General features: G+C 43.8%; 4 protein-coding genes across 4 annotated transcripts; 3 read left to right on the forward strand and 1 right to left on the reverse strand.

The window, feature by feature from the left end:
* Positions 1-1340: 1340 nt before the first annotated feature.
* On the forward strand, positions 1341-8180 carry PCYB_032870 (kinesin; the record flags this gene model as incomplete). Its single annotated transcript, XM_004220959.1, has 2 exons — positions 1341-3027; positions 3106-8180. The coding sequence occupies 2 exons, from the start codon at positions 1341-1343 to the stop codon at positions 8178-8180; spliced, it is 6762 nt and encodes a 2253-aa protein (XP_004221007.1).
* Positions 8181-8882: 702 nt separating this feature from the next.
* PCYB_032880 (exonuclease I) lies at positions 8883-13101 on the reverse strand (the record flags this gene model as incomplete). Its single annotated transcript, XM_004220960.1, has 2 exons — positions 8883-8933; positions 9214-13101. The coding sequence occupies 2 exons, from the start codon at positions 13099-13101 to the stop codon at positions 8883-8885; spliced, it is 3939 nt and encodes a 1312-aa protein (XP_004221008.1).
* A 1549-nt stretch (positions 13102-14650) lies between these two features.
* PCYB_032890 (hypothetical protein) lies at positions 14651-19075 on the forward strand (the record flags this gene model as incomplete). Its single annotated transcript, XM_004220961.1, has 2 exons — positions 14651-18499; positions 18782-19075. The coding sequence occupies 2 exons, from the start codon at positions 14651-14653 to the stop codon at positions 19073-19075; spliced, it is 4143 nt and encodes a 1380-aa protein (XP_004221009.1).
* Positions 19076-19569: 494 nt separating this feature from the next.
* On the forward strand, positions 19570-20579 carry PCYB_032900 (mago nashi domain containing protein; the record flags this gene model as incomplete). Its single annotated transcript, XM_004220962.1, has 4 exons — positions 19570-19604; positions 19838-19956; positions 20126-20403; positions 20565-20579. 4 exons carry the CDS (start codon positions 19570-19572, stop codon positions 20577-20579), a joined length of 447 nt encoding a protein of 148 aa, XP_004221010.1.
* Positions 20580-21028: the final 449 nt, after the last annotated feature.

A 21028-nucleotide genomic window follows, 5' to 3' on the forward strand; every position in this document is an offset into this window, starting at 1 on the left:
TTTAAAGGTTTTTTTTTTTTTTTTTTTTCTTTTTTAAATGGTAAATATTGCCTGACCCGTTCAGAAAATTTCTTCGTCTATAGAAAGCTTTTTACGTGGGATGTGCGGGAAAAAAAAAAAAAAAAAAAAAAATTTTTATGCAGCCAAAACAGCCAAATAGCCAAACGGCCAAAAAGCTAAAATGTCCGAAACGACCGAAACAAGAACAAGCGTGTACACAAAAAAATTGCAAAGCGGACTTGTATGTAAAAATTATGAAGAAGAAAAACAATAACGCGTTGTGTGAGAACTTCCTCAGGGAATAAAAAGGTTTAATTACCTCCTTAAGATTACACGACGTCTTTTTTATTTTTTTGGTGTAATTAACACTTTTGCCATTTGTATGTTTTGTACTTTTCCGCACTCAGTGGACATTTTTTTTGTTTACTCCTTTCATTTTGACGCGCACGTTTTGTTTTTCGTTGCGTCGCATTTCTTTCCGTTGTTTCTATGCGCTTCGCTTTACTTTGCTTTTGTTTGTTTTCCTGAACGAGGAATGATTTCCCAATTAAATTCTAAATCTTGAAAAAGCAAAAACAGCGTGCATCCCTGGGGTAACATACCAATGTCTAGCGGATGATTGTGAAAATTGCTTGCCCGACATAGCTTCACAAGTTTGTTTAAAAAAAAAAGAGGGGATTTTCCTTTTGCGTCGATTTAGCTTTATAGAGAATTCCCCCTTTACGCTACACACAGTTGTCGAAGCTTCTGCATTTTTAGCAAGAGCTACGCGTAAAGCCAAAAAAGTGAAAATAATTTAAAAAAAAAAAAAAAAGAGGAGCTAAACAACCAGCTTACACATTTGCTTGGCTGTGCTGAGACGGAGTCTTTTTTTTTTTTCCGCGTGTGCCCCCCTTCTGGGACACCCATATGCCAAACTGTTTTTACGTCCACATTTAACTGCCGCTGCTATGTACTTATGTATATATGCAAACGTACGTACATTTTTTTGGGCACCTGTAATTTGTCCCTCTCTGAATTTCCCCCCTCCACCAACGCACGAAACACGCTGCAACCATGAAAGTGTTTAAATTTGAGGATATTAAAATATGTGAGCCCTTTTGAAATTATTCTAGTGCTGCAAAAATATCCCCCCTGGAAGTCTGTTTTTAATGCCCCCAAGGTTTTAACATTACACGTGTGTATATATAGACGTATGCATACATAAGTGTATCTTCATTCATGGGAACTTAAACACTGTGAAGAACAACTATTTGCCTTAGCAGACAATAAGCACAAACTGACATAAAGTAAAATCCACGGGGGTAGACGCATATAACTGTGCTGCTTTTCAACTGCAAATGAAGGACAGCCTTATAATGGACGAGAACAATGAAGCGCGGAACTGTGAAAGTGTGTGCACGTCGGGGGCTCCCTCAGAAGTTTTGGCAATCAAGGGGGCAGAGCCTTTTAAAAGAACCGGTAATGGAAGCAGAAGTAGGAACAGCTGTGGAAGTAGTAGCCACAGTGGCAACCGAGACAGTAACTGGAGTCGCTCGAACAAACCCTTCGTGGATGTACCCGACAAAATGTATGACAAGAGCGTAACGGTGGAATACAACAGCGATAATGACCGCTCCTGCGAGAGAAATAAATATAAGGAGTTCTCTAAGCAGAGCACTCTAAATGTGGATAATAACGATGAAGAAAACGCGACAGATTGTTCCTTTGGGTCTAGCAATTCCTGCGCCGAAAGGGAGAGGAAAGGCTACGTTAACTTGTGCAAAAGAGAATGCAAAGGGAGTGGCAACCAAAGTGGAGAACGCAAATCCAGCACAGATGATATGATTAGCCATAATTCATTGGGAAAAAACGAAGTGAATACGTGCATAATGAACGAGGTAGCCACATGCCAAACGAACAGAAGTGAAAATGACAAGAAGAAGGAACCGGAGGAAGGGAATCTTCTCAAGTTTGATCAAAACGACTCAGTTTTGCGAGAAGAAAATGATAAGAATATCCACAGCGTATCAGAAAGGTATGAGGATAGCCCGGACAACAATCTAGACATGAATTGGAACAAGTCGCAAATAAAGACATGCATTAGAATTAAGCCGCTGGATTCTGTGGGGAACAATCTGGAAAATGTAATCACGCAAAGAGGATCAAACAAAATATTAATTAATTACGGAGTGCACAGTGAAAACAAGAAGTGTGAATTTGTCGTGGATAGAATTTTCAATGAAGGCAGCACACAATCGGACATATGGAGGAGCATTTGTTTTTGCATAGACTCTGTTTTCCATTTTAAGAATGCAACTGTGTTTGCGCATGGCCATACGGGGACAGGGAAAACTTACACCATGATTGGTCCAGACGTCATGGAGCTAATTAAGAGGAAGAAGAGAAAAATCCGCCACTCGCTAAGGCGCATGCAGCCGATTGAGTTGTTACTCAATACGAACAGTTTGAGACCTCCAAATGGTGGTGGCGGTAGTGCTAGTGGAAACGGAAACAGCAATAGCAACAGCAGCAGTAACAACTTTTTGTACGAGAGAAAGAGGTCTTGCTCCCAGCCGATCTTTAACTTCCCTCCGAGAGTAATCCCCCTGGTGAATGGAAACTATTGCAGTTATAAGAAAATGTACGACTCGTCGTGCAGTGCTCATTGTAACGCGGCGCACACCTCTGCGAACAGCACCGGGAACAGTATCGTGAACAGTATAGTGAATAATATCGTGAACAGCAGCCCGAACAGCACCAAGAACAGCTGCGCAAACATTGCGCCAAACGGAGCACTCAATGCTAGGTACTATCACAAGTCAAATGCGGAGTGCATGAGTGAGAGCAGCTATTATGGGAAGTACGAAAACTGCAAAACGTTTGCCGAATATCGAATGGAGTATAAGCCTAATGTGAAGCATTTGCAGGACGAAATTCGGCTGATTTTGAATTCAGACAGGAAGGGGATGATTCCCAGGGCGTGTGAGGAAATAATGAGCAGGTTGTCCCTGCAGAGGGGGGTTGGCGGCGAGGCGGAGGCGCACCGTGTGGAGAGGGCTCCCAAGGGGAGTGGCAGGGAGAGCGGTGATAGGAGCGATCATCTACGTGCTGATCTACGTGGAGGTCGAAGTGGTAACTTTAGCGGGGCCCGCGACACCTACGCGGAGAAAAGGAAGGAGGTATTTAAAAACGTGAAGGTGTACGCTTCTTACATGCAACTATATAACGATAGAATATTTGACCTGCTAAATCCGTGTACGGAACCACAGCCCTATTTAAGCACTCAAAAGTCTAAGCTTTCCAACAATGCCACGTTTGTCTCTGGTTTGCTAACTGTGGAGGTAGCCAGCTGCGAAGAGCTGATAGAGCTTCTGATAGATGGCACAAGTAACAGAGCATGTAGAATCACAAAAACTAATGAAATGTCAACAAGATCACATTCGATATTTAAAATAGAGTTACGTTATGTCAATCATTCGAAGCCTGAGTGCTTTAAGTCAGGAAATTTGTTGCTAATTGACTTGGCTGGAAATGAAAAGTATGCAGCATCTAATGAAAAACTATACACCACAGAAGTTTGTTCTATCAATAGGAGTTTATCTGCTCTGTCCCTATGTATTAACGAATTATCAAAGGGGAATAAAAACATTAGTTATAGAAACTCCATTTTGACGAGACTGCTACAGGATTCTTTGGGAGGGTCCAGCAAAACTGTTTTTATATGTACCATATCTTCATGCATGAAAAATGTCCGTGACACGCTGTCGTCGTTGAAGCTAGTTTCTAGGGCAAAGAAGATACAGGTCGAGAGCAGGGGGAACAACGCCTATGTGTATGAGGAGGACATACGAAGATTGCAAAAGGAGTTGTATTTTTTGAGGAAGTTTGTCTTTTTTCAGTACATTACGAATAAGTATGAAAGTAGGAAGAGGCTACGGAAGATGAAGGAATTCTATTTTGGCAATTTGTTGAGTCGAGGCGAGTCCGACTTTGAGAGGGTTAGCGGTGGTAGTGGAGAAGTCGTCCCCGGGAATAATCTGTGTGTCGATTGGGGAGGTAGGAGCATTCCAGATGACACCATGCAGAAGGGAAACACCGGCGAAGAGGAATCCAACCAAGATGATGCTAGTAATGAGGAGCCGAATGAGCATGCAAGTACCTACGCCGGAATAGAAAGCATCTACAACGAGTACGAACGAAAATCCTTTAACTCATTGCTGTACCAGTGGAACTTGAACAAGGCTAGCATTAGGAAGGTAAGGGAGCCGGCGCTAACGGCACTAACGCCGCTAACTCCTCTAACGGCGCTAAACGGAGTGAGTAGCAAAAGGAACCCTTGGTTCCACGGCAATGGGAATGTGAACAAGAAGAACGTAATGAACTTCATCGAAACGCACACCATAGAGTATGAGGTCGACAGTGATGAGGACCTGTTCGGCGGGGGCAGCGATTCAGGGGAGGAAGCAGCAGCAGCGGAAGAAGAAGAAGAAGAGGACGCAGAAGAAGATGCAGAAGAGGACGCAGAAGAGGACGCAGAAGAAGATGCAGAAGGGGGAGAATGCGCCGAAGAGGATGGTGGCTGTAACGAAAAGGATGACAATAGAGGCGACAGTGACGGGAGAGAGGATGTAGGTAGATGTTGCAAAGTGGATGGGGATTATGAAAACGAGGGCTCCGACGCTGAGGAGGCAGACAAACAGGGTGACCTCTGCCCTGATGAGGCATACCCTAACGGGGAAATGATGAGAGGGGGAAAAAAAAGTGTGGAAATATTCCCTCCTCGTGAAGATAGTAAGAGAGCCACTTTGGAAGAAACATGCAAGGGGAGAGCCATGGATGGGCATGAAAGAGGGGGAGATGTCATGGCAAAGGAGGGGCCTGCCAATTGGGTTCATGCAAAAAAGGGGAAAAAAGAGGATACAAATGTTAGTGCTGCGAAAGGGGAAGATGGAAAGGACGACACAACACAGACACGCTGTAGTGACAGGGAATTAAACTGCGCAAGGGAGAAGGAGAGAGAAGCAACTGTGCTGAGGGCAAATGGTAAGAAGTTAAAAAAATCGAGGGCAGACAAAAATGATGGAGTTCTGGTCTCAGCGGAGGGAACAGTGTCTACATGGAATGCCCCAAACAGAGAGACAATTCCGAAGAAGGCAAAGCTCGTGAGCGCGAGCAGGAAGGAGGGGAAACCCAACAGGAGCCAACGAAAGGCAGAAACGAAGTCATTTTTCTTAAATTTTGCAATGCATATTAACAAGAGAAAGGGTATTAGCGGTATTTTCAAACATAGAGCAGAGGAACAGAACACGCAGAATGGGTCTGAACTAAAAGGGAGGAAGGAAAAGATCGGTAAGTGTGCTAAAGTGCAGAAGAAGGGACGTCGCTGTAATACTTGTAGCAATGATGGTGCTGCTTTGAACTCAAATGGGAGGGGGGCTTACTGCCGAAGGAAAAGGTATGCCGAGTTGGTAAATTCTCGCAAATTGGATAACTCGCTGCAGGTGAGTAATGTCTCTAATTTGGCTCCATCGGGTCGTATCGTCGCGGTATCCATCTCGGAAAGAGGTGGAGGCAGTAGTAGTCATAGTAGTAGTGCACACGGCGGAAAGATTGGACAAGCTAGTGGCACAGCTGGTAGGGCTCCAATGGATGGAAGAAACTGCTCAAAAAAGAAGGGAGATCACAAGAAGGGAGAAGATGACAGGAAAGTAAAGCCAATTTTCTCCAGCGAGGGTAGTAAGATTGGCAAAAAGTCTTCCTCTAATGAGACACTATACGGAAAGGGGAGTAGTAATGGTGAAGGGGGAAGCCCAGCCATTGCATCCGACCTAGGGCATCTACTCCGGTTAGGCGACTCAAAGAGAAAGCAGAATTATGTTAACAACGTAGGGATAAACAACATGGTAATAAATAGGATTAACATTTTCCCCAATTCTAAGGTAGTGAGGAATTGCAATGAGGTCATGAGTGGGGTGGAAAATAAAGACACGTCATGTTCGAAGGGTGAAAAGAGTAGCAGCGGGGTCGGAAAAAGAGAAGCTTCCGCAGGTGAAGGAGTGTGGGAAGGACATGGTAATATAAGTGACAGGAAGAATGGCGATAGGGGCAGATCAGTCAGTGAAAACTGCTGCTTCAGTAATTGGAAAAATAAAACTATTATAGGAAAAAACAGCAAGGGGAAGTTTGCCTACTATATTGAGTTTAACAAGATCAATGATGTGAGGAAGTACATCATGGAGGGGCACACAGTAAGAGAGGGCGCAAAAGGGAACACCGATTTGGCAGTGCGCAATGGGGGGAAAGTCTGCATCGAGGAGACCAGCGCTGGGGTGGAGAAAAATGGGAAGAAATGTTTGATTTCCCAAGTTGAGGAGAGCTGGCTGAACTTTGAGAAAAAATTAGAAACGAAATTGGGGGAGGAAAAGGAAGGAGCTGAAAGTGGGTATGGGGGCGGAGGTGGAGGAGTGGATAGCAGCGTGGTGGGAACTACCAACGCGGTGGATAAGTCCCATTCTAAGCGCGACAGCGAAATGAGCGCCCTGGAGGAAAACAAGAAAAAGCTAGACTCGTTAAAAAACCGCTATGAGAAGATATTGGCTGAGTCACAAAAAAGGGATTTTAGGAACGCCTTTCGTTTGAGCCACTCTTTCTGGGATGCAGACACAGGGAAGAGTAGTGGTGGAGGCGGAAATGGGACTGACGCCCCAACTAGTGGTAATAACACCCCCGCATCGGTGCGTAATGGAAGAAGTTTGCATAATATGCAGAGGAAGGCAGTTGAGATGAGGAAGACTGATCTGTTTGGGGACGACAAGCAGGTCACTCCTATCCCCGTGAGCAGGAGTGCTGTAGCATTTAACGGAATAAATGATAAGTCAAGGGAGGGAAGGCACACATGTGAGAATGCCAAAGGGGTAGGAATGAGGTCTAATTTGGATAGCATGATCAGCAGTACGTATAATATTCAAGATATGATAAAGGCGTCTTATCGAGAGAAAAAGGGGCGCTTCTTCCTGCGCAGTCACTTTAGCGGTGCGAATTCGGGCGGGGGAAAACATCACAGAGGTGACCTGGTAAGTGACTTTCACAATTTGAAGAATCACCATGTGGGGAAGCACCATGTGGGGAAGCACCATGTGGGGAAGCACCCTGCTGAGAATCACCGCATGGATGGAGCTAACCGGAAAGGGACGCCCGCGGCTAACCCTGTTGGCAGGGTGGTGTACCTTCCAAATGGGGAAGAACTATATTGGCGAAAGAAGCACTCAGAGGGGGCTGAGCAGGTGAACCTAAATGGGCGTTTGATTTATGTAAGGGGGAATAAAGCCAGGGTTGCCTCCCCTTATGCGAATGCTAATGATAAAGCTGGAGGGTTGGACAAGCATAGGAACAACTGGCAGCACCATATGGATAGCGTAAACACTGTAGACGCTTACGGTAGTGCACCCAATGTAGGATTAGAAAGGAAGGTGTCACAAAATGGAGCAGTCAGTAACTGTGTACTACTGGCTACGCATGGGAATGCGGTCAGTTGGGAAGGACACCCTAGAGGAGTGTTATCACACAGGAGAAATAATCCGGACAGGGTGGATGGAGGAAGGGAATCATATCAAATAGGGAAGGAAAAACTAAATGGGGAAAGACACAATGCGAATAAGTTTAGAGAAAAATATTTTCTGCATGGACTTCTCCACCCTGAGCGTTTACCTCTGAAGGACAATTCGATACATCCTGGTTATTATCAAAGTAGAAAAATGCACAAGGTCAATTTATTTGCCCCGAACGGAGGTAGCAGCAACTATGATGGGTATGCCATTCAGGAAGGTGAAAAGATGAAGAACGGCCATTATGGCAATGGACATGGAACACATAGGGAAGGCTTCCAAGTTAATCATCTGAACAGCATGATACCTTATAGGAGTAAATCCATAATCAACGGGAAGATAAAAAATGTGCACTACTGTGGCAACGGGTTGCATTCTGGTAAATTTGTTGTTAGGAATGACTTTACTTATGACGAGAGAACTACAAAGGATGAGCCTCTCCCCTCTGGGGAGAACACAAGAAGAACCCTTCGAACTCCCCCTCAAACGCGCTTCCAAGATGTTAATAGAAACGAAATTAGTCAATTCAGGGTGATACAAAGAGGTGGAGGTCTGTGTGCAGGAGGGGTGTACGGTGCGGGAGCAGTTAGATGAAATGGGGAAGCAGTTTCCTCTCCAGAAGTGGCCGCTTCCTTTTTGTCTGCGCATTTTCCCGTGGGGTGGACATCAATGTGTGCGTACGAGTATGATTGGCGGATTGGCAGATTGGCGGATCTGCAAAAAAAAAGGCGAAGTCAAAGGCGAAGTCAAAGTTGAAGCTGATTCGCGAGGCAGAGCGGAACACATTTTAAAATTTGAAGAAGAACGTGTAATGCTGAAAAGTTCAGTTTAGTGCTTTCCTAAAAGAAGAAGTTCATTTTTAAAAAATTGTTGCCCATTTCTGAGGAACAGCAGAGAGCGGTGCCCTGCATGGTTACAAATTGTCCAAATTTGTTTCCTCGTCCTGCTTGACGCTTCCGTTGGTTAGCGCCTGTCTGGCCGTACCTCCCGGTATCCAGCGTTTACTCTGAATGAGACGTCCAATTATGATGCACACTCAGGTGAGCAAAAAAAAAGTGAGCTGCGAAATTGTTGAGCAAATTGATCGCGCTGGGAAGGAGGCGAGCGGCATAGCTTTGTATGCGATTCCGTCGTCGGACACATACTTTAATTATTTACCAGCAGGATGATTTGTTTTTCCTATTTTTTGTTTTCTCTAACGAGCGCGATTGTCGCAAGTGTAACTGTTTCTGTTAACTCCGACATTTTGCTGTCTTGGCTCATTTGTTGCCTGTTATGCACTCCACTTTGTAAAAATTATTTAGCATTTAGGGTTGCGTTTTTAAAGATGCAGTTTTGGTATGTTTGCTTTAAAAGAAAAAAAAAAAAAGGGGAGGGGCGCCGCAATTTGGGCAGTCATCATTTGGGTAAGCTTGGCACGTGGAAGTGTAGATAACACGCAAGAGCATCTTTTGTGTTACAGAAAGGGGGGCCGCTACAACGCCCAGGAAAAAAAAGGAAAAAAAGGAAAAAAAGAATGTACACACATACATAGATAAATGGATACATACGTGCATACATGCATGTGTACTGATCGGAAAAGCGCGCAGTGGGGCGAAGCAGGACTCGCTCACAAATTGTTATCCACGTAGGGGTTAGGGGGGGGTAGGTTTTCCTTCTCCTTGAAGTAGTCAAAGGTGTTGATTTTGTGGCTGCGCGGGTGGTAGTTGTAGTTGAGGTTTTGAAGGATATACTCCAGGTTAATTTCTTTTTGCTTTTCCTTTTTCTCGGCTGGGCGGTCGGCGTGGGGAGCGTCTCCGAGGACGGGCCGATCATGGTGATCGTAAGGGTGATCCATAGAGTGATCGTTAGGGCGGTCATTATGGTGATCACTGTGGTGATCGTTCGGGCGGTCATTTTGGTGATCACTGTGGTGACCGTTAGGGTGATCATTATGGTGATCACTGTGGTGACCGTTAGGATGATCATTATGGTGATCACTCTGGCGAACCTCGCCCTGGTCGGCTCTATCCCCTCTGCTCACACCATCGTCCCAGGTCTGGCCACCTTTGACGACCCATTTTGGGGACTCCTTTCTGTTCGGATCTTTTATCAATCCGCAGTTGTGCAGATTTTTCAGGAACACATATTCGTCATGGGTGTCTGTTTTGGGGGCGTCTTTTTCGTGGATGTCTGTTTCGTGGGCGTCTTGGTCATGGACCTCTTGGCCCCCGTACGGAAGCTCCACTCCTTGTTGTTCTGTGTTTCTCTGTAGAGAGAACCTATGCCTATACTTGGTCATTATCCCATCCATTCGTCTCTCATATATGCCTAATTCGTTTGGGGAGTTTATTCGCCGCTGTTCTTTATTCGCTGATTCCGAGTTGTTAATTGAAAGGGAGTACTTTCCATTGCCACTCGGGGAACCATTTGTGGGTTGGCTCAACGGAAAGGTGTTATTATTACCCCCCTTGTTGCCTTCCAAGTTGGGGATTTTTCGTTCCGACTTTTTGAAAAAGTTGGTTATCCTCAATTGGTTCCTGCGATTTTCGTTCACCGCGGAGGATTTACTTTTGCATGGGGAGAAAACGTCTGAGGGGTGGTCGCTCCTTTCCGATTTGAAGTACGTTTGGTATATTTCGTTTTTCACGTCGCTGGTCTGTTCGGCGATCGGTTTGCTGATTGTTTTTCCCTGCGCGTCGCTTCTCATTTCGTCCTTCCGGTCCCAAATGTCGGTTTCCACGGAACTCCCTCCTTCTTCATCAGGCCGCTCGGCCTTACTCCTCCCTTGAATCTCCCTCACGTGTGCACATTCCACCTTCTCTTGTGTGGAGTTACGTTTCAATTCTGTCGTTGAAGATCCCATTTGGTTGTTTGTCTCCCCATCCAACGTTTTGAATAGAAGGAAGCTGCTCTTCATATTTTGGTACATAACTCTTGCGCTTTTCTTTCTGTTCATTCCTCCAGTTTGGTTGGTGACTTCTCCTTCTTCTCCTTCTGCTTCTTCTTCTTTCTGCTGCTTCTGCGGATTCCCCTTTGTTGCATCCTCCTGAATGTTCGTGTCGATCCCGTGCGCGGTGCATCTTTTAAGGCGAGCCACCCCTTGACAGTTGTCACCTGATTGCGATATCCACTTTGTGTTTTCGAGAATCTCGCCAGGATGATTTTGGCCCGATCGTTTACTGCAATCGGGTTCCTTTTCGTCCAACAAGTTGCTCCACGTTTGGTCACCTGTGTGCGGGGAGGATGCGACGCTCCTTTTCGTTTTCTTAAAATTAACTGAGTCGACGTGGTTCCCCTTCCGCTTGCTCAATTTTGTTTTTTCCTTTCCTCTAGGTAGATCATTTCTGGAGTTGTATGCGGGGGGCTCGCTAGGCTGGACTGTATCTTTTGAATCGTTTTGATTTCTCAGCACTCCTTCCTCATCCTCATCGTTCGTGTACTCCCTTCCGTACGCGCAGCTGTTACTACGGGGGGAATCACCAATTTTGCTCAATTTGGTGCATTGCATGGGGGACCACAAATTGGCCGTCTGGATGGTTCCTCTTGGGTACAGGGGAGAGCGGGTCTGCGTGTCTCCTTTGGGCGATTCCTGTTTGGCTATTACGTTTGGGCGGTACTCTCCGGGGTGGCATGCTACGTAATTTTCCTTACCGCTTTGCCAGCCACTTATCCAACCGCTTGACCCATGGGAACCCTCTTGAGCACTCTCCACATAGTCTCTGCCAAGAGGGTGTCCCCCCGCCCCCTCGTGGCGTGTTCCCTTCTGCTTCTTCAGATCATTTTGCCCCTCGTGACAATTCCTGAACAGTTCGGGGGATATCTCCAAATATTCTAAACATTCGGATGTTAAATTTTTAAAAATATTTTCGAAATTGTTCGGTTTGTCTAAGTAGGGATGTTCCTTTATGGCAGTTTGTTTTGGTGGAACTGGGGATCTCTTGCTGGGTGATTCTGGAGAAGCATTTCCTTTGAGCATGTCCTTGGGGTAGTGTTGCTTTGCGATATCTACCTTTTCTTCACCTCTTGTACTCCTTTCGGTGCATCTCTCCGAACTGCCGCTCCCATGAGGAAGTAAGTTGCTTCCCCCCTCGCTGGCACCACTGGAGAGGTCCTCCGAGTATACGTTCAGGCAATTTCCCCTCCTCTTGCTGTTGTCATATATGAGGGAAAAGTCACGTATTTTATTAATGAGGAGTTTATTTTCATTTTTCTTTAGTGCACTATTGAAGGACTGATTGATTGGGATATTCTGGCACAGAATAAAATCATACACTTGGTGATGTAAGAAGGCATTTTTAATTTCTTCATATTTACTGAGCAGCTTTTCTAGGGTGTTTAAATTGGGCGGTATTTTACGCTTCCATCTATCATGTGAAATGAGGAATGAGAAAATATTTTCGATAGTTTTGTATTGGCTGATTAAACTGAAGGCAGTTTTGATTCCCATTCCTGTGATGTGAAAATCGTTTGTGTAGTCACAGCCACTTAGTATACACATCGCCAGGAACATATCTATGCTGAAATGCTTTAGCTTGTCTAATTCTTCTGGCCAGTAGAAGTGGTCCAGGTACTCCTTCATCACTTTGCGGTAGCTTTTTTTTTTCTGCTCAGGGATCCGTTTTGCCGCGGCACGGTGGCGCGTCCGTCGTTGCGAGCGCGTAGGGGGGCGTTCGGCCAAATCGGACACGTTGTTCTTTTCCCAATCGGACACGTTATTTTGTTCCCAATCGGACACGTTATTTTGTTCCCAATCTGATGCGTTATTCTGTTCCCAATCTGACACGTTATGTTCTTCCCCACCTGAGTACCCCCCCTCTGCATCCTTCCGACTCTCCTTCATCGGGGTGATGTAAAACTCGTTAAACGAATCCGAGAGGGGGTTCCTAATTTTATTAATCACGTTTACGTCGATCAGATCATCAATGGGCATCAAGCTTATTTCATCGCACTCTCCTGTGCTTTTCAGTTTGTACAAGACGCGAGGGCAGCCATACACTAGCAAATCACTGTCTTCACTTATGGCACAAGAAATGTATCCCATTCTGCAAAGGTAAGACAACTGAGCATCTGCTTCAAAAGGAGATATAATATAATCTATATTTTTTTTTTTACAAAAATGGATCACGGTGTTTATAATGTCTTTGGAAACACTTATAGCTTGTATGCATTTTTTGAGGACCCTCTCGTCTGATCTTGGGTTTGCTACGGATTTTATGATTTCTTGTGCTTCCTTCTTTGCTTTTTCTCTCCTGTCTTTCCTGATTAAATTTTCTGCTTTTTTTTCTGGTAACTCCTCTCCGTCGAAAACGAAGACTACCTTTATATTGTAGTGATTAATACATTCCAGCATTTTTTCGATGAAGCTCAAGTAGCTGTCATTGTAGTTATCCGTGACTACATCGTATGCACAACTGATGAGACCCCTGTGGATCCAGCACATGATGTCAACTCCTATCACTTCATTTTTGTACTTGCTTATGTGTGTGTTCTTGGCGATCGGTTTTAGGAAGGGCAGCAGGTTCGTGATTCCCATTTGTTGCTTGGTGGGACCCGGGCGCGACGCGTTCGCAAGGGAGTGGGTTCCAATGAATATACGTGTGTGCAAATGTGCACATGCAAATGTGTACGTGTGAATGTGTGCGTGCTAATGTTGGCGCGGTGAGCGCGTCCAGGAGGCCAAGCGGGTATGCGACTCAGCGGAATAGCGAAATAACGAAATAGCAGAATAGCGGACTGGCGGAATGGCGGCTAGCTGGGTACACAACAGAGTCCGTTTTTTATAATTCATTGCAATGCCTTTTGAAATGCAACATGGAGAGATAAAAAAGTGGTACCAAAATGCGATTTAGCTGATTGGCGGATTATCCAGTTAGCGGCCATCGATAGTAACTATCACACACGTTGTACGTACGAACGCGTATTCACATGTGCGTGAGCCCCTACGTCGCGTTTACATGCATAACGTCTTGGTATCTTTCTCCGTTTTTTTTTTTTAAGTTGAAAGTGTTCCAACTTTCGAAGTTTTGCAATGGTATCCCCTCGATTCGGTTTCGTTCACCTTTTCCCCATTTGGTTGTTTTCCTAATAAAAGCGCATACGAAGTGTGGAAAAAAATGGTATCATCAGTTAATGTTAAGAAGATTGTAAAAAATCGCTTCCCATCTGCATGTTTATTTACATAATGCATTTTCACCGAGTGGCAATAAAACCCCCCTTTTTGATGTGCAATATTTGTTTTCCTTTTCGCTGCCTTTTTTGTTGCCTTTTTTTGTTGCCCTTTTTTGTTGCCCTTTTTTGTTGCCTTTTTTGTTGCCTTTTTTTTTTTAAATGTGTCAGCTAAGATTTCGGGGAAATTTTTTTTTGGCTGTACATGCGGGGCGATTTTTTTTTTTTTCCTCCGTTTTTTTTTTTTTTGTATTCCTTACAACATAAACAAGTGGTGACAAAGAGTTCTTTTTTGTTGAAATAAATTGGGATTATTCTTTTTAATTTTTGGGTTTCCCTTTTTCTATATACTTTTCCCGATTTAAGAAGATTGAATGGTTTTAATTTTTGGCACCACGTGAAGTTATATGTGGAAACTCCGCATGGGAGTGGCCCACTTAGTCATGGTCGTTTGTGGTGAAAGGGAATGCAATTATTTTGCTGGTATATTTTCTACGAAGAAATGTTATCTTAAAGAGGGTTACGTAGAGAGCAGAATAGGGAAAGCATCTTGCGAGCCCATGTTGGACCACCAGTCCCGCAGAAACGTCCTTTTTTGGGTACCCGCAAACTGTTGTCATGAGAGGGAGTGTTTTTTTTTTTTTTTTGAGAAGCCTACCTTTGTTAAGTTTTCCAGGGGGAGATGTTCGTTTGCTCCCATTTTGACAAACATTCTCATAGTTAGAGGACCCCGCTGAAGGGAAGACCAGTCGCCTTACCCTTTTAGTGTAGCCGCGCAGCTTCAACAATATAGTCCTTCCCCGTTGCGACTATATATTCCTCCCCCGTAGCCCCTACCCATAGCTCCATCCATAGCTCCGTCCATAGCCCCTAACCCTATCCCTAGCATATGCGCTATCAACAAGTGATGCAACAAAATGGGTGTCCTAAAACTGAAAAGTGACAAGAAGAAGAGGGAAAAGGCGAAGGAAACCAAAATAGATTATGCAAAATGTTTAAAAAGAACAAAAATTAAGGAGAAAATAATTCGGAAGGACACCGAAGACGAATTCGACCTCTCGATATTCGCCAAAACAGATCATGCATCGAATAAAATACGACAGCTGAATTATGCCAAACTAGTTAAAGCCATAAGGAAAAACAAAAATTTAATTGCAAATCATGTGCAAAAAATTTTGGAGATTTACGGAAAGGGCATTATAGATGACGATGAAAATGTCCGTAATTATTCCTCCAAAATATTTTACCATTTGGTGAATAGCCATATCGATTTTGATGTCTTCCACAGCAAGATTAAAACTTGCTTGTTTCACTCGCTGAAGATAGGAAGAGTCCCTCTAAAGGTGCTAAACCTGGAGCTATGTCACAGCTTCTTTTTTACGAAGATTCACTACTGCCATAAGTTTTTCTATGAATTTTTGAGCAACATTTTGGGCTGCTTCGTTTCGCTGCCGATTGAGAAGCAGGTCACAACGGTGAAGTATTTCTTCCTCTTGTTCAAGCACAAAGGGAGATTCAAGCGGGGTGGGAGGAACCTCCCCAGTGGGGTGAAGCAACAAGGGAGAAGTGGTTCCGTGGAAGAAACATCCATTGACATAGCAGAGGAGGGGGGTCCTCTCCATGGAGAAGAAATCCCTGATGACGAATCAAGGGGAGACCCGGACAATTGCTACGAATTCATAATCCGCACGAACAAGCGAAACAGCTGTAACGACCCCTTCCTGCTGAAGAAGGAGACAAAAACGAGCATCCCGGTGGCAACCAAAATGGAGATTTACACAAAACTACTGAAATGTCTGTACAACTTTATGGATGAAGTGGTATACAATTCGATCAACGTAGATTTGATTCACCTCTACACGAAGATTTTAAAAGTAATAACATTTATCATGAAGAAGAAAAAAACAATTTTGAAACAAGAAATGATGATCCTAATTAATAATTTTCTGCACAGAGCAATGGGGGTGATTAACGAACATGCAGCTGAGTTAAGTAGCTGCAAAAAGGTGCTGAACATGATTTACTACTTCTTCCTGTTGGTTTTATCACTGTGTGGAAAAGAGATGAATAATTTTGAGGATGCCAATAGGAAGGTTCCAATAAACTACGTAGGGTTAGTAAAGTATTGTCTCTCCATTTACTTTTATGCCCTATTACGATGTGAATTTTTTACCGTAGAAAATCCGGAGCAGCAAAGAAGCGGAGGTGCCCCAAACGGGGATGTAAAAAGGGGGAATGATTCATTTCATCACAGTGAAGGGAGAAGTCACACGGAAGTAAGCACTCATGTAGTCAACAATTTTTGTGATGGGAAGAGGAAGAAGGGGACACAAAAAAACATGGAGAAGTATGCAAGGAAATACTTTCACCTGTTAGTCTGTCTGTACGAAATGTTTATTCATCGAAAGGATAAGAAAACTGTGTGGCAAGATGGAGCATCCCATGAGGGAAAAGCAAGCGGGAAAAACACCGACCAGAGGGAGAAAAGCAACAACAGTAATATTGCTTATAGCAATGCCGAAAGGATAATCAAATTGGTGGAAAAAAAAGTACACATGTATGAGAATGGTAGAGAGGTTAGAGTTCTATGTGGACTCGTGTTAAAATATTTAAGCAACTTTTCGCAAAGCAGTATCGACCAGATGGATCAATTTTGCTACTTTGTAATTATCCTTGCGCAACAGGCAAATGGGGGGGTGAATCAACCCGATTATGGAGTACCACATGTGGGGGAAAGACTCTCCACTTTTCAAGAGGAAAACACCCAACAGAATAGCTACCAGTGGAGGAGTGCGGATCACTTGGATGAGGGAGGCTCCCAAAACAGGAGGTCATCATTTCCATTCTTAACCACCCCTTTCATGTTCGTACTTTTAGCAGACTGTGAGTGCTTCATAAATAATAACTTCTTCGACACGTTTTTCGAAACGTTTAACGAAGAAGAGAGGAGTAGAACAATGGAAGCGATTTCGTTTGTGCAGAATGGAGGAAGTACGATCAACATAGTTACGAGACAGACTTTTGATTGTTTTGTTGGAAAATTATTTTCCATTTTGTACAGTTATAATAACGCCATTTTTGTGAATAACTGCCTTTTTTTCCTTTCCTTCCTAAGTGTAAATAAGCGGAAGGTGAAGAAGGCGTACGTGAATTTTAACCATTGCATTGGCACCAGGCTGGAAATGGAACAGCTGCTTCGCCTCGATGTAAGGACCCACTTGGATGATGTGATGAAGGATAAGGGAGAGATACTGATTGATTACTTTTTAAGCAAAAATAGACACATGATCCACTCCTTTGAGCTAATTTCTAATCTGTATTTTTTGTACGAAAATAGAAGTAGAAGGTTACTCTTGTTCATTTATTTTTTGATTTTAAAATTTGAGAAGGAGGGGAGTACCTTGCGCTTCGCCTTGGGGGAGGAAGAAGCCATGGTTCTTCTGGCCCGGGTTTTTCGTACCCCTCTTTGGAATGACTACACATGCGTAGTAAACGTTCAGTGTAGCAGCTTCCCTTTGGTTGGTGTCTCCCCCGAACAGGGTCACCAGGGCGATGCGGAGGTTAACCCAGATGGGGGGAAGACAGAAGAAGGGATTTCTCTTTATTTTCTCAAAAAAAAATGCACATTTAGGATAAACAAGGATTATCTATATAGGGAAGATTTTTTACTTTTCTTTCTCAAGATGAGCGTATCCAAGTGGAATTTTATTATCCGAAGTGACATATACACAGTTATGCATGTGAACTGTTCAAACCGAGATGGACATACAACCGTTGCGCAGGTCTCAGGTGGAGAGAAATATGTCAACCTCATTTTGACTATAAAACGAATGGCATTCATCATTTCTAATGTTAACGTATGTATTGAGAATAAGGGAAAGAATTTGAATAACTCCCTTTTCATAATGGATTACTTATTTGGGGTAATCGATCGGGTTGGGTTGACTGATCACCCCATGGCAGGGTGCTCAAACGATTGCGATAGATTATTCGTACTAGTTAAAGTGGCTTTTCTGTTTTATTTCGTATCTTTTTATTTGTTCCCATGTTTGTTGTCCAAGAGGAGGGGAAGTTTGCATCCAGAGGGAGGAGCAATCGATGTGGGGGAGAACCGCAGGGATAGAGAAGAAGTTACTGGCGTTTTGGCTGCTGTCAAGCAGGGGGAAGCGGATTTACAAGTTGATGCAGCGATTGGACGGGAGCATATGTACTACGACCACAGTGAAGATGCGACGGTTGACGTGGCTACTTTTGTCGAGTTCGTGAAGGAGACCCTTTCCAAAAGTGGCAACAAGGAAGAAGAACCCCAATTGGATAAGTTCGCATATGTGATGCCGCACTCCCACATGGCCTGTAGATATTTTGACATCCTATTTGAGCAGGGCGTTATGTACACATGCAGCGTTAATGAGGACCTTCAACAAATGACAAGCGTGAACTTGGAATATAATCTGAGCACCCACGTAGAATTTCAAAATATGCTCACAAAAATTGAGAGCAGCATAACCATCGTCAGTTTCAACAGCATAGTAGATGTACCTGTAAGGGGAATCATCAAATTGCTGGCAATCACCATTTTTAAAATGTCACTCAACAGGAACATTTTGTATGCTCGGTTGGTTAACAATTCGGACTGCTTTCCGAATGAGTACCTTTACGATTTAAACTTTTTCTTTTTTTTCCATCATTTCGTGTCATGGTTGATTCAAAAAGTGTGGAGCTTATCTGATGGTCCCTTCTCCCAGCGGAGTTACTACTCCATCTCGGTGAGCGGAAGCGAGGGTGTCCTACGCAAATAAGCGTGGCGGTTCGCGGGCGCGCTAGAGCGCCATTATTATGTCCCTTTATCCGTAGGGCGAAGTGTCGCTTCTGTTTTCTCTACATGTGTGTGCATTCGAGTGTGCGGTGGCCCCCTTCTCCCTGTTTCGTTTTATCCCTTTGCGCATTGTCCATAAGTGGTGTGATTGGCATGGTAGGCCTGATTGCCCATTTTACTTAACAGAATTGCCCCATTCCATTTTACTACTTTTTTTTTTTCCCTCGTGCAGTTCTTAATAGATATCCTTATGTGCGCGTACTGCATCATGGAGGAGGTCGCGAAGACGATGGAGATGACATTCTGTCGGGGCGCGACAGGAGATGCGGCAAATGAGGCAGATAAGGCAAATGAGGCAGATAATCCAGATGGCCCACATATGATGGGCGAACCCCCACTTGCAGCAGCAAAAAGGAGCCTGCAAAAACTGAATGAACGGCTGAGGTGCACACTGAACGAAATGCCGCAAAAGGATAAGAGATACCTTTTCCCGCGAGTCAAGTTGCTAGTAGAAAAGTATCTCTAAAAGGTGGATATGTGATGTAGGGAGCGCATATTCACCATTTTGTATGCTTTTCGTGAAAAGCGGGCCAGGCATTTTTTTTAAACAGAACCGCTCACATTTGCTAGCTTTTACTTTTTTGTCACTTTTGCATTTTCTCGAAGTGCCTGCGTAATTCAAAAAGCAAAGGTGCACTTCGTTCTCCACCGCATTGCTTATCCGTGCCAATTTTTTGTAGGCAACATTGTAATTTTTTTTTTTTTTTTTTTTGCGTCCTCCTTAACGTGACAACTTAAAAATTGCGAAAACGATGCAAATTAAAAAAAGAGCTACAGAAAAGGAAACAAAACAAAATTGCTTCCAACAGCTGCTTTTAAAAAGTGTCATTAAAGAAAGTCAGCCTTTCCTCCTCTTCTAAGCGCATCATTTTTTAAATGCACGTATGAACACCCATAACTGTGATATATATATGCGTTTGCAACAAATAGCCGACAAAGAAAAAGCTTATCGCAGAGGAGATGTCCAAGAGAGATAGATTTTCCTTTAGATACTAGTAAGTAAAAAAAGGGTGGCTCTCACAGCTCATGAGGGTTTCTTACTCGCGTGGGGTTCACCCTATTGTGCGGCAACGTTGACTGATGCGTTCTGTTCGCGGCAGGGCGATCGACACGGTGATGTAAACATGTGTAGATGCCGATAGGGGTGGGTGGATTTTCTCCGCTTTATCACCATATGGCCCTGTCACCACATCGCTCTTCCCCCTGCATGCACTCCCCCTTTTTGCAGTGTTGGGCATGAAGGGAAATTCGGCCATGAGTTCCTCGAGTTTGAATTCAACTCCAAGGGGAGACTAAGATATGCCAACAACTCCAATTATAAAAATGACAAAATTATTAGGAAGGAGGGTAAGCGAGAATGCACAGGTGTATACTTCGCGTCATATGTGTGTTTATTTCTGTATGGGGCGGTTCATCTGTGCTTATACCAATGCTGAAATCGGCCAGTGAGAAGAAGAGACTTCGTTTTATATTAATTATCACTGCTTATCCCCTTTATTGGTTCCCATTTTTTCAGCGTACGTGAGTAAGTCCGTACTGAACGAGCTAAAACGCATAATTGAAGAATCGGAGATTTGCAAAGAAACCGATAAGTTATGGCCTGCCCCGGATAAAATAGGAAAACAGGAGCTAGAAATTTTCTTAGATGGGAATGAATATTATTTTACGACTTCTAAAATTGGATCACTTTCTGATGTGAAACAGTGCGACGACCCAGAGGGACTCAGAGTATTCTACTACCTCGTGCAGGATTTGAAGTGTTTCTTGTTCTCTCTCATTTGTTTGCACTTTAGGGTAAGTAGAGAGCGACAAGGGGCAATAATTATATAATGTGTATGTATATGTTGGAGGAACCCTTATGCGGTGGAGTGCTTCCCCCCAAATGGGATTTATCGTACGTTTGTACAGCCCCGTCTCATGGTTAAAACTGACGTACGTGTTTTTCCCCTTTTCAGATTAAGCCTGTGTGAAGTGATTTCCAGGATCCTTCCCCTCTCCCCTGCGTACCAGAACAACAGTATGCTTTGTTAAAACCTTTTTTTTTACTCTTTTTTTAAGTTAAAAAAAAAAGTAATCATGTCTGTGTATATGTGTCTGTATATACATGACAAAGACGTTCCTGTGCGCAGAATGCCAAAGAAACGTTTAAAAAAAAAAAAAAAAAAAACGTAAAACCAAACAAATGACCCCCAATTAACATTTTTAATTAAAAAGAACACTGCATAGGGTTGCGGTGAAAGGGAATTGCCCTAGGTGTATGACACGCCATCCGTGGGGAGGCACTTTTCCAAAGGTGGACACAAATAAATTGAGCCCTCTTATTGGTGATTCAAATGGGGAGATACCATATATTGGCCCCTTTTTACAACATGAGGAGTGGCCCAACTGTGGGCACCGCTTTGCTGATTGAAGTGGCGCC

Source organism: Plasmodium cynomolgi, chromosome 3, assembly GCF_000321355.1.
Source record: "Plasmodium cynomolgi strain B DNA, chromosome 3, whole genome shotgun sequence".
NCBI lineage: Eukaryota > Apicomplexa > Aconoidasida > Haemosporida > Plasmodiidae > Plasmodium > Plasmodium cynomolgi.